At 39.3% G+C, this 13143-nt stretch overlaps 1 protein-coding gene across 3 annotated transcripts; it reads right to left on the bottom strand.

Annotated features, from left to right (window-relative positions):
* Positions 1-249: 249 nt before the first annotated feature.
* Positions 250-11810, bottom strand: ranbp3b (RAN binding protein 3b). Of its 3 annotated transcripts, none has more exons than XM_026374587.1 (17): positions 11721-11810; positions 9628-9683; positions 9270-9306; positions 9108-9185; positions 8914-8985; positions 7503-7568; positions 7296-7388; positions 6961-7067; positions 5583-5702; positions 5118-5218; positions 4951-5026; positions 4759-4840; positions 3934-4061; positions 3727-3847; positions 2524-2666; positions 1585-1780; positions 250-1433 (listed from the first exon to the last, which is right to left on the bottom strand). In XM_026374587.1, exons 1-17 carry the CDS (start codon positions 11740-11742, stop codon positions 1390-1392), a joined length of 1542 nt encoding a protein of 513 aa, XP_026230372.1. In that variant the 5' UTR covers positions 11743-11810; the 3' UTR covers positions 250-1389. The 3 variants fall into 3 exon arrangements, with proteins under 3 accessions (XP_026230372.1, XP_026230373.1, XP_026230371.1); XM_026374588.1 differs by having other exon boundaries at positions 3934-4058; XM_026374586.2 differs by lacking the exon at positions 11721-11810 and having other exon boundaries at positions 3934-4058; positions 9628-11690.
* Positions 11811-13143: the final 1333 nt, after the last annotated feature.

Raw genomic sequence — 13143 nt, 5'->3', positions numbered from 1 at the left:
CTGGCACAAATCAAATATTCAAGAGGTTGTCTGATGCGTACAGTATATAAGCAGGTTTTAGTCTGATTTCTACTTGCAGTGCGCTCACAGCATGGCGTACATGGACAGGTCCAACACATAAATACAAAACAGATCAAGGACTTAGTGCCAAAGTATACCGTTGTCCGCTGATGTCTTACCCTAAAAATTTGGATTTCAAGTTTGGATCTGGCAAAGATGATCAAATTCGAGAAAGGAAAAAAAAAATCGTAGGTGTCAGTCCAAAATGGTTTATTTTGTAAAGGGGGCAGTCGGAAGAGATGAGAAAACATGGTGCGCTACTAAATGATGACATACTCAAATGTACATGACATTCAAAGGATATTACAGTTACCACTCATTTTTTTTAATTTTCCACACATGAAGTTAAGCCTTCATTCAACATGTTTTCCAAATGTAAATGGATAAAAAAAATTATACTTTCAAAATAAAAATGCATCAACACAATAAACCCCTGGGATGTTGTAAAGAAAATAAAACGGTTACATGCAGAATGTAGACTGAGTTAATTTTCTTGATTTGGAAAAAAAAAAAAGAATCATAAAAACCCACGTGAATGACTAACATCTTGTTAATTTAAAGAAAATTTTGAGGTGAATCCTTCTGCCCTTTTCATCACTAACTCACATTAGCAGAAACTGCACTGTTTCAGTCTTTTATTCACTATAATATAGGTCAATAGGAAATATAAGAAACCGCTATTAATGACAACTTGAATGGACTTGGCTAGCCATAACAAACAGCACATATGTGTTGAGATGCCTCATGAATATGACAGCCCAAAATAAATTACATTTGCCAAAACCTAATGCACATACTGGGTGGGGGTGGAGGGATGGACTCAATGTAGGAACAACTGACTGGATGGCAAGTCAAATACACTGTGAATGAAGCTTCTCTGGATGTGTGGCGTCCAGAGGTACGGCTGTAGAGTGAGTAAAAAGGTCCCAAAGTAGAAACTGCAGTCTTAACATGTGCCATACTTTAAAATGCTGAGGAAAACACCCTTACACTCATCAATATGATGAGCAGAAAAGTCCAAAACCAAAGCTTTGAAGTCTTTATTTTTGCTATCGGGGAGAGGAAAAAAAAAATACTCGAAAACAAAAATAAAGCACATAACAGGAGAGGGAGGGAAGAAAGACTCCAGATATTACGCTGAATGCAGAAAAGATGAACTGCACGAGTTGGGTGAGACACTCCGGCACAGGGGGTTATTTCCTGGAGCTAGACTTCTAATATCCAAAGGTACTGGTCTGGAGGACCCATGTTGGTCAAGGGGTGTCCATGGAGATGCCTACAGTAAAATGCTTCAACAGCAGCATCTTAGGAGGCTTTCCATGATTGACGCTATGTGCTTCCTGCTGCCTGGTTCTCTCCTCCCTCTGAATTACCTGCAAAAGAAAGTGAGTTTGATTAGAGTTTTTGGTGCAAGTGGTCTAAATACTTCCACAATATAAACATACAAACAAATCTTAGCCTTATCTTGATATTTACAGTAAGTAAATAAGTAAGTAAGTACTAAAGGAAACTAAAAGCACTGACTTGTAGCAGGAGTGGAGGCTGAAGCGGAGGCAGAGTTGTTGTCATCCTCGTCGCTGTCGTCCTCATTGGACTGCGGTACCTCCGCCACAGGGATGGTTGTTGTCGGGGCCTCGGGCTCCTGCTCTGCCCGGCTCTTCAGGGCTAAGATACGGTGATGTAACGCTGCAGCCAGCTGACCTATGTCCTTAGAGCTACCCTGGAGAAACAAAGACAAAAGTGGAGCCATACTGAAAGGGGGTAAAAGTCCTACAGACAACTTAAGATTCAAATTAGACTTTTCGCATTAAAAAGAAAATGATTTACAATAGCTTAATAATAAGCTAAGGTAAATTAGTATTTTTTAAATGGGTTTAATAATGTTTTAAGGGTGGAACAACAAATTGAACCCCATTTACAGAATTATGAAACAGCTTTCGTAGTTCTCAGGAATGTTGTCTAATAATTACATGATTTCCACAGGACCGGAAATCACACTGATAAAAAAACAAACAAACATAACTTAACTTGGAAAGTAAATATGCCAGTTACTGTTGACCCAGCATGAGGCAACATAATCTGAAAAAAGCAGTGCTTTGTCTTGAAGTGTTGAAAGTTAATATCACTTTTAAAAGTAACCAACTGAAAACACAGTTCACTGATTTGAACTCACTTAGATTTTTGACAAGCCATTATCTCACAAGGTGAAGGCTTGGAGGAGAAGTCTGTTTAGTGTGCACATTTTACTTATTAGCTCTGTCGTTTCTCATAACTAAATAGCTAATGCTAACTAGGCAGCTGTCAACATATATCAGGCTGATGGCGACAGATTAATTATGAGACAGCTTTCATAGCCATAGCAGAGCATATAAAGCAGTTTTATGTACTCTTTGGCTATATTTCAGATATAATAAGCTTTAGCTGTATACAAGGACACGCAGTCTTTTGCTTTCTGATACATACCGATATTAGGAAGACCTTGACCCCCTGGTCCTCTGTGTCCATGGCAGTGATTCGTACACTCTTCTCGCTGGCCTTGTCCACCTGCATCTGGGGCCAAAGTTTAGTGTTGAGGATCAACCGGAGGCTGCCCTGGGTCCTCATCACTGAGTTCAACGACAAACACGCATAACAGCAATGAAGTGCAGGCACAGGCAGCAATATGTTTAGTTTTACGCCATGTTTTATGGACATTAAAAAATGCTTACATTTAGCTATTTGTCAGATGCTTTTGTGTGTCTTACAAGTGAGGTGCAAAGCAAGCAAATACCTAAGCAAAGGAGACAAACTTTAAAGTAAAGTGCTCTAGAAAGAGCTGTTTCAATTTAATAGGGTATAAGTGCATTTTTCTTTTAGGTTTTAAGTGCAGAGTTGTGGAAGTTTGGAGTTTCTGATAGTTGAGCATGAGGCTGCTGAGCGTGCAGAGTGGGTAGGTTGTTCCACTAATGTGGAAGCACAGAGCTAAAATAATTTGCCTGGGATCGTGTGAGGGGACCACAAGACGTCTTTTTGTCAGCAGAGCGCATTGATGGATTGTAGACAAGGATAAGGGAGTTCAGGTAAGCCAGTGCTGTTGAGTACACTTTGTAGGCAAGGGTCAGGGATTTTAACCTGCTGCGGGCAGCTACAGGAAGCCAGTGCAGAGTGGTGTAATGTGTGTCATTTTTGGCTGATCAAAAATGAGTCGTGCTACTGCATTTTGAAACATCTGGAGGGGTTTCATAGTGCATGCTGGTAATCTGTCAGTAAGACATTGCAGTAGTCAAGCCGAGATATGACCAGAGCCTGCACAATAAGATGTGATCGGTAAAGCTCAGTTGATCATCAATGCTCACCCCCAGGTTTCTGGCAGACTTAGTTGGAACAATAACTGTGGACCCTATGTTGATGGCTTCTTTGTCTGACATGTATTCTTCCATTTTTAACAGCATCCTGGGGTATCAAGTCTAAAGAAGTTTAGTAGCGTGGGATTGGGCTCCCTCTTGTGTTCAGTGTCAGATATTCTAACAGTTATCTAAGAACTACTGTTATGGAATGATAAGCAGTAACAATATCTACACTGACTCAAAGATTAAACTCACATAAGTATTCAAACGATGCACATGAGAAATTGAACTATTATTGACAGATTTATTATCTATTATCTGTTTCTGCAGGTGTGTTTACCTAGACGGGACTGTAGCGTGCCGTCATCTGTCGATGCCATATCATTGAGCCTCAGCAGACCTCGACCTCTCTCTATCCATGATTGAGCAGTCTTCTCAAAAACATATAACTTGCATTGCATCTAAGAAAAAAGTGTGGGGGGGGTAGTGTTACTTTGTGTCACATTTATTTACAGCATGTCTTCAATAAAGAGAGTCCATTCTATACCTGTAAAACATTGCTTTCTGATTCCTCCCCAGTTTTGACGTCAACTTTCTCTAAGATGCACTTCTTGGCTGTGGCTTTGGTGTATGCTGCTGCAGACTCCTCCAAAGACTCTGACACGCTGTTTGCTGCTGAGATAAAACACAACAGTAAGAACCCTCACACCTCACTCGAGTTGTAGATGTTTGGTCACCAAGTGACACTTGTGACAATGTGATGCTCTCCATCACCACTTTGATGTGCATGTTTTCTCTTTCTCCCCAGACTTTCCTTTCTGAGCTTGCAGTTGAAGATAGTTCAGGTGTGAAATGCTGCCTTTTCGCTGTCATTGGACATAAGGACAGTCGTGGAAATCTTATTGTGATTAAATATGCTAAAATATGTTAAAAAGCTTTTGAGACATTAAATCCATTTTTTGAAGTGGACCAGTCAGAGCCAGAACCTAATATAAATTATATGATTAATCAGTTATTATTAGTTATTAAAACAGTTTACCTTTTCTACTATAATTGCGTATGTTGAATAAAGACATGAAAGATCATGACTGTATTTTCTCAGTGTATGAATGTATTGTTTGTTGATATTTGTAATCTTGGTGAAAATCAGATCATATTTCATGACAAATTTATGCAGAAAAACAGGAAATTGCCAACAGTGCCATTACTTTCTCTTTCCTCTATATTTCAATTACATTTTTTATTAATTATAGTTTCAGTGCACTGTTGCACTGCTTATTTAAGTGTGTCAGGTCTTTTTTGGAAAATTGTTGCACCAGGGTGCAGGCAGGGGTATTTTATTCCATTAGTAATCTTTGAGGTTTGCTTTTACCTTTCTCTGGTGTTGACTCCTGTGATGAAGGGTCTGAAGCATCTTTATTTTCCTCATTTGTGGACTCACCCTTGGGGGGACTCTGAAAGTACATAAAAGCTGATCATTGGAAACTGTTTAAAGTTCCATCACTAGGTGTTTTCCAATTTGGCAAAATGCAAATATTCCATGCAACAACCTGTATGAACTTACCAGAACACGCTCAGACATGTTCTGCCCAAAAACAAATTTTGCCCCACTGTCTGTACTGTTTGTGGCATTTTTTGAACTGAAAATGTAGGAAAGAATTTAACGTGAATGAGTTTATTTGAAATGAACATCTGTTTCTTAAAATATATGGAAGACACAAATTTCATTACCTTGGGGTAGAAATGTACTGTAAGAAATAATTAGTGCCCTCTGATTGAGACTCAGGTGGCACACTATCCTTCAACTTATCTTCTGTGCTGTTCTCGTCCAACTAAAGAAGGAAAGAAAAAGAAGAAGAAGAAGAAAAAAAAAAAAAGGTTAAATTTGGAATGCACAACACAAACTTTCACAAATCCTGAGCAATATGCATCATACAAACTTTCCATATAGTCTAAACCTATTTCTGCCTAAACAGTTCCGGACTAAACAAAAGGTACACAAACTAATATTGGACAAAACAGAAGACAAAATGCACTTCTTGTCAGAAACAAGAATTAACAAACCACTATAATATTCTATAATTACATTAAGCTTCCGACCATGCAGGCTTTAACAAGGTAACTCACTATTCTTAGCCTAAGAAAATTGAAGCCTCTCTTCTGTCACTTTCAGACTTTTACTTTACATCAACCCACCTTTGCTCTGTCTTTGATATTCTGACCAAACACAAAAGATATTGCTACATTTGTCTCCTTCTTCTCGCTTCCGCCTCCGTCTTTGTCACTACTTGCTCCATCTTCCTCATTTTCATGTTTCTGAAATGAGAACCAAAAAAGAACCTGTGAGCTACTTCTAAATTCAGACAAGACAGAGGTTTTTTGTTTGGTCCTAAAAACTTGAAAGACATCATGTCATTCATATTGTTACATTAGATGACATAACATTGGCTTCAAGTAATACTGTGAGTTATCTTTGACCATGATATCTCATTTAAAATCATACATAAAAGAAACCTCTAGAACTGCCTTTTTCACCTGAGGAATACTGCTAAAATTAGTAGCATCCCATCTCATGCTGAAAAACTAGTGCATGCATTTGCAACTTCTAGACTGGGTATTGTAATTCACTATTAATAGGATGTCCCAATAACTTCTTAAAAAGGCTCCAGTTAATCGAAAATGCTGCAGCCAGAGTTCTGACTGGAATCAGCAAGAGAGATCATATTTCTTCTACATTAGCTTCTCTTCATTGGCTCCCTGTAAAATCCAGAATAGAAAAAAATCCTTCTCCTCGCATATTAAGCACTTAATAGTCAAGCTCCCTCATATCTTGAAGACCTCATAGTTCCATATTGTACCATATTGTCCTAGCAGAATACTTTATTCTCAAAGTGCGAGTCAACTTGTGACCTAGAGTTTCTAGATGTAGAATGGGAGGCAGAACGTGTAGCCATCAAGTTCCTTTCCTATAGAACAAGCTCCCTTTTTGCTAAAGCTTATAGTTAGAGATGGCTCAGGTGACTCTGGGCCATTACTTTAGATTAGTCTGCTGTGGGACTTCTACCGATACACCGAGCTCCCCTCCTCTATCCATTCAAATGCCAGCATTGCATGTCATTAACTTTGTCTTTTCCCTCTACCATACCTGTGCTTCCTCCTCCCGTCTCCCTCTCTCTTTACTCCTCTGCAGGTATCCTCTGCCTTTCCAGAGTGCAGTTACCAGCCCTACCGACCTGCCCTCTCTCCTCTTTCCGCTCACACCAACCAGTCGGGGCAGATGGCCGCCCACCCTGGGCCTGGTTCTGCTGGAGTTTTCTATTGTTAAAGGAAGTTTTTCCCTCTCCACTGTTGCCTAGTACTTGCTCAAGTAGGGTTGTTGGGTTTTCTATACGATTCTGTATACAGTAATATTTTGTCCCTTGAGATGACGTGCTGCGATTTGGTGCAATACAAATAAAACTAAATTGAACTTGCATCCACTAATTTCCGTGTGTATTTTTAAATATATTTCTATAGCAAAGCTGTAGCTTTTCTATTACCAAGACCTTGACTTTTTAGAGGATGAGCGTCGTACCTGTGACTTGGCCATGGTGGCTGAGTGCTCTGTGTTGTTCAAGAAGAGGGACTGAATGGCTGCCCCATCTGATGACTTTTTCACACCGTTTGTTCCACAACTGGAATCTAGATGTAAACCAAAAAGAATAAAAATCACATACCACTTAGTAAATTAAACCTGTAAGGTGCAAAACACAAAACAAACACAATGCATGTTATCAAGTTATCAATATCAAGTATTGATATCAGTTATCAATACATTTTCAGACAAAGAAGGCTGAATGACGGTTTGAATGATGTCCTATTATGCAGCTAATATTGAGGAATGAGTTCAAGTGACTAAGCTTTTCTTACTTGACTCTATATGTGATTTAGAGGGTGGTGCCTGAAGGACTGCAGGGCGGAGGACACTGCGTTGCTGCTCCTTGGGTTTCTGACTTGGGACGCCTACAGCACAGCAAAATTGTCTCTTTTCTCAACATATTGTCGAATTCAGTTCAAGTAACATTTCCATTTGACAAATGTCATAAACATGAAGAAATAACAACAATAAAGACCAACCTGAACTTGGTGCCTGTCCATGTATGAGAGTTGGTGGCTTCAAACGGAATCCAACAGGCTTCTCCTCTGTTAACATGGAGCACAAAGGGGAAGTAGACATTGAAAAAAAGATCTACGACAGTTTAAGTGTTTGCCCATCTCTAACACAACACCAATTACCACAGATATTCATCTAGAGCATTAAGAGTTTAAATTCCTCTACGGTAACATGACAGTCTTAACAATGTCACATCTTTTTCTACCTCTCTCTCGCCATCTGAGTGGCTTTAGAAGCCTGGCATGACCTGGCCTTAATCAGTACTAAAGCAGAAAGCCTGAAGCATTTAGAAAAACTGCATCCTATTTTTTCTAGAGACTTATTAGGACATTTTCATCTCTTCAACCAAATTGTGATGTTATTTTACCAAACCAATATCCTACGTTCCTATGATTATTTTTAAGACTGCACCAATTAAGCTGGTGATATGATTTAAGGCCAAACACCAAAGGCACCAAAAAATAAGCTCTTAATCAAGGAGGTATTTCATTCATGACATATTACAGCATTTTTTTTTTCTTTGTACATCCCACCCGGATTTAAATATTAAAGACAAATGTGATCAACTATTACACGTCATATATCATAAGACAATCAGCTACTACCTATTATATGATAAATGTTTTATATTGTGCTCGACCTCAAACAGAAAGAGAAAGACTTTTCAACAACTGGGAACAACTATTAGATGCCTACACAGAAAAACAGACCCAACACTAATACGCCATTTCTCTAATATGTTCAACTGTATCACACAAACTGTAGCCAACTGTCAGAACATTATACTAAGGCACAGTACAGTAATAAATCCTCTGCTTCCACAAATATGAAAGTTGTTCCTAATACTGGCATCGTGAATTCGGCTAATGAACTCACAACCAGTTTCCGAGCCGATCTCGGCAGTCCTAACACTCATAATCTAGAAGATTATGGACATGCGTAGTCACGAGTCATAATGTTTCTACAAGTCATTTACCCTGAATTAATGGGCATTTTGAGAGGTTGATATTTAACTTCAATTTATATTTACTTATCCTTTAATAAGTTAATGAAGGAGTAGAATTACCACATGCAAGTTAACCTGAGCTGGTCAGAGTGAAGGGGGAGAATTTGCAAAAAAGGAACATGAAAAACTTCACTACCAACCTATTTAAGCCTCCCCAGTGCCATGACTGTAATAAAACAAATACATTTTCAAACATTTGTTCTTTTTGGCCACAAAAGATTGACTGCGTAACAATTTCGTCCAATTTCTGTCTGAAGCCTTGAATAGTTAAAAACAATAAATCTGACCTTTGAAACATAGATTTTTTTTTTAAGTTCCAAGGGCCTTTTAGCTCTTAAGAGAAACAAAGAGTGGTCTAGATGCCTCACCTGGCTCAGAGTCAGAGTTCCCAGTTGGAGACTGGCAGAAGCTTGAGGGCATGAATACATTGTTCTTGGGGACTGCAAAGTAGGAGACAGACATTACACTCAGCATACAAATTGATGTGTACACCACAAGCAAGGAAGGAAAAAAAAAAAAAAAAAAACAGAAAATGCTCTGCTTAGTCACCACATGCCCTTACCAGTATGTGGGGGTGGGAACGATGAGGTCCTTTCCCTTTTCACAGGGGGGCAATAGCTTGCCTCGTCTTTATCTGAATCTGAAATTGGCAACATAAAATTTATATTTCACTTCACTTCACATTAATCTTTGACAAAGATAATTCCACTACTTGGGCATTTACCTTCTCCATCCTCTGCACTTGAGCCCTCTGCAGACCGCTGAAATAAAACAAGTTGTTTAGTTATTATTCACCTCAGAGTAGAGCTAATGGACACTGAAATCACTGGAAAATTAATAACACTGGTTTAAATTGTGCTTGATGTCAGTGGGTGCTATTTAAAAAAAAAAAAAAAGAAGTGCTATTTAAGCAATATGAATGACAAGAAAAAGCATATTTTGACTTTTCATAAAGCTTAAATAACAGTTATGCAGTGTCTGCTTTTATTAATTCAGTCACAACTACACGTTATTATAAAGTATGTATGGTTTCATAAGTTTTAGTTAGGCATGATGAGTATTTGAGTAGCAGAAAAACTTACCTTCTGTGCTTTATCTTTTTGGAAAACAAACACAGGAGGCGCTATGGCAGGCTTGTCTGTTAAGAGAAGATGTAGGCTAGTCATCCAAGCTAATGTAAAATGTACAGCAATCCTATCCGTTTTATTCTTTGTGCTTTTACAGTTGAAAACAATGGCCTACTCATTTAGTAGTTTTGATGTTGATGGTCCGCTTTAGAAATAGTGACATCAAGACTGTTGATAAAGCTTAGAAAATGCCCATCAGTGCTACTCTGCAAAATAGTACCTAATCAGATGTCACATCTCATTGCACAGTGATCTATAAATAAACCACATCCAACAACAGGGTTGTCAAAACTATTGTGCACATCCTATACTACACAGAATCTATGTAATATAAAAATGTTGGTTTACAAACTTATAGTGTTTTATATAAACATTCTGGCAAAGATTTTAGCAAGGGAAAGCACAGCTCTGTTGAAATGTCAGGTTCAGCTGGGTTAAAAAAAAAAAGTGTGAAAACAATCTAAACAAGTTCACATGAGGAAATGCTTTTCTCTTGATCAGACTATACCACAGTTAATCATGCAATCCTATTAGGAGTACCAGGAAGACTGAGATCACATTCTGGTGACCTAAACAGTTCTCAAATATCAAAACAGTATGACCAAATATAAAATTTATATTAACATTAACATTCATTTAAAGATCTATGTATCAAACTGCAATCAGACTTCCAGTCGTTCGAAATGCAAAACAGCAACTATAGCTTCTTCTGCAATCAGAAATAAGATTTATTTTATTTACCTAATTATTTTGTAGCTACATTAAGCTTGTAAAAAAAAACAAAGGCAAGAGCAATGATAAGACCAAGTTATTGGGCCACTTAGTGTGTTTACTTTCACAGTGTAACTTGTGTACAGTGTGTAATCCTCTAACATTAGCAGACAAAGGTTTTCCTCTGTCTGGGCCTGTTACTTTGAGCAGGTGTAGCATCACTGTCGTTGTAAGGTCTGCAGGGAAAACGGTAAATACAGTAACAGCCAAATAACCAACAGCACGTTGCCAGGATTGTGGACCAACATTCACCGTCTCTGACACAAACTCTCTTGGATAAGCTGTTTATGTGGGAAACACGTTTAATGTCAAAAAGCACTGAAATGCTGTGTGACCTATATTTAACATCGAGCTTAGTATCTGCCTGTGGTTTGCAGTGGGTTAACGTTAGCCTGGCAAATTAGTGTATGAAATCCAGCATGCAGCGCTGCAGAAATTCAAGTAGCCCGAAATGTTCCCGACTTCTGTTAACTAGCTAGCATTTACACTAGCTGACCCGAACCAGCAAATAGTCGGGGCCACCGGTTGTTCCCTAAAGCCGAATGTAGCTTAGCTAGCCCGCTAATGCGCTACATCCCCGCATGAGTCATCTCGTCTGACAAGCAATGGCACCCTCATTCCCACTGAAATCTCATACCGTGATTCAATCAATCTATAGACGAGCAAACCCGAACGAAATGAATCACGCCAAGAAAGCAGCGATTAGATTGTGTCTTGAGTTTCCCTTTCTACGCGCCCAAATGAACGTGAAGCAACCCTGCAACTGCACGCCGATGCTAACTCCGTTAGCTTTGAATAATAAGACGACGCCGTACTGTAAACACTTCCTATCAGATGTGACATCAACACATTCGCACTGCGTTTTCACATCATCTTTAGCACAAACACAGGTTTCCATCTTTGGCCTAACAGGCTTGGATTTACAGTCACGTTAGGGCAATTTAGCTCAGCTCGTTCACCACAACCCGTAAAACACTCTCCTATAAATAGCCGGGTGCTAGCGTTAGGACGTAGCGTTGCCCCAGCTAATAGCAGGCAGCATTCGAGGGCGTTTAGAGTCATTCCAGGTATTAGCCAAGACCCAGACGTTAGCTTTGTTAGCTAGTTTGCTAACGCTGTAGCCTTGCAAGCACCGCGAAGCTGTAATTCCCACGAACTCACTGTTCACATGAGGCCAAGTGGCTCCGTAGCAGTTATTAAATGTACATATAATGGGCAGGCGCCGTTTACACCATCACAATAGCAGTATTGTTTTTCTTATACTGCCACTTACTCACCTTCGTTTGCCAAGTCCGCCATTTTACTTCGACGCTCACACACCCACAACCCACCGCGCAGATAAAACAAGTTGAGGCACAAACAGTTTCCAGCGGCAGCGCACAGACAGACGGCGCTCAGCAGGTCCTGCGACCCCTGATCTGTGCTGTGGCCTCCAGGACAACACACACACAGCCGCTGCCTGGTGGTGTCTAGTCATTAGGCACATGTTTTTAACTGAATGCACTTCAAAGTTGTGCTGGATTCCCAAACCTACTGCTACTAGTACTCCTAGTGCTGCTGCTGCAGGCCTCCATGGACATGAGGATGACACAGATGAGACCTTCAAGACTATTTACATGTCCAGAAATTCACATTTGCTTTTACCTTCACTGATTTTTTAAAATATCCTGCAACCACACGTCACAGTCTCAGGTTCACTGAGGTAGCAAAGGTTTAATTATCACTATTATAATAGTGAGAGGTGGAAAATAAGTAGCTCTGCTGATTCAAGAGCTATAGTTATAGATCTATAGAGAGGTGTAGTTTTATTCTAGTCGTTGCATTTATGCTGCTTTTATTATTAAGATAGCTTTGGTTACTACTTTGCAGTTGCATATTTCTAATTACATTTTATCAATATATACATTTTGTTTTTATCAGCAACTCAGTCAAAGTAATGCTCATATTAACCTGTTTCTTTGTGGAGTGGCTGTACCTTTGTAGTTAGAGTACAGTATTTTACAGAAGTGCATCAATCTAAGTAAAAACAAAACTGAAGCAGCACTTGTATGTGCACTTCTCGCACCACTGGTCATTGTGATTGCCGACCACAAGAGAACCCCAGGCGCTTTGAGGGACCATACAACCCAGATCTGACATAAAACACTAGCAAAACTAACTGCATGTAAGGATAAAATATATCTAGAGGACAACGATGAATTGCATCAAGATGAGTTCCTGAGGAATCACAGTTATATGAGACAGGGCGAAGGAGCAAAAATCAGAAGACAAATGATTTCCACCTTTTTTTTCTCCTACAACTATTCCTATGTTGATGTCTTTTCCTAGATAGACCCTCTTCATTGTCTCTGTTGACATACTGCATGACACATATTTATTTATTTACCTTTTACCAGTTTCAGCTGCAACTCAATCTCCTTCCTCAGAAATCTGCTGTACAGGTGGTGGTGGTGATGTTGGTTTGTCTGCCAGCGATGTGAAGGTAAACAAACAAAGGCATAGTTCACATTTCATGCATTCAGATTGTGTCATTTCCATAATCATCATGTTTACATTTATACACATGGTGGCGCAGTGGCGCCTCACAGCATTTCTTCATCTTTTTATGATAATGACAGAACGACGCATGATGTGATTTTAATACAGGCTACATGCTTATATTCACATCCCATCTGACATTGATTTAAGGTAATCAAACTA

The sequence above is a fragment of the Anabas testudineus genome, chromosome 17 (assembly GCF_900324465.2).
Source record: "Anabas testudineus chromosome 17, fAnaTes1.2, whole genome shotgun sequence".
Taxonomy (NCBI): Eukaryota; Metazoa; Chordata; class Actinopteri; order Anabantiformes; family Anabantidae; genus Anabas; species Anabas testudineus.
The sequence above is the reverse complement of the archived record's forward strand: the minus strand, read 5'-3'. Positions and strand labels throughout refer to the sequence as shown.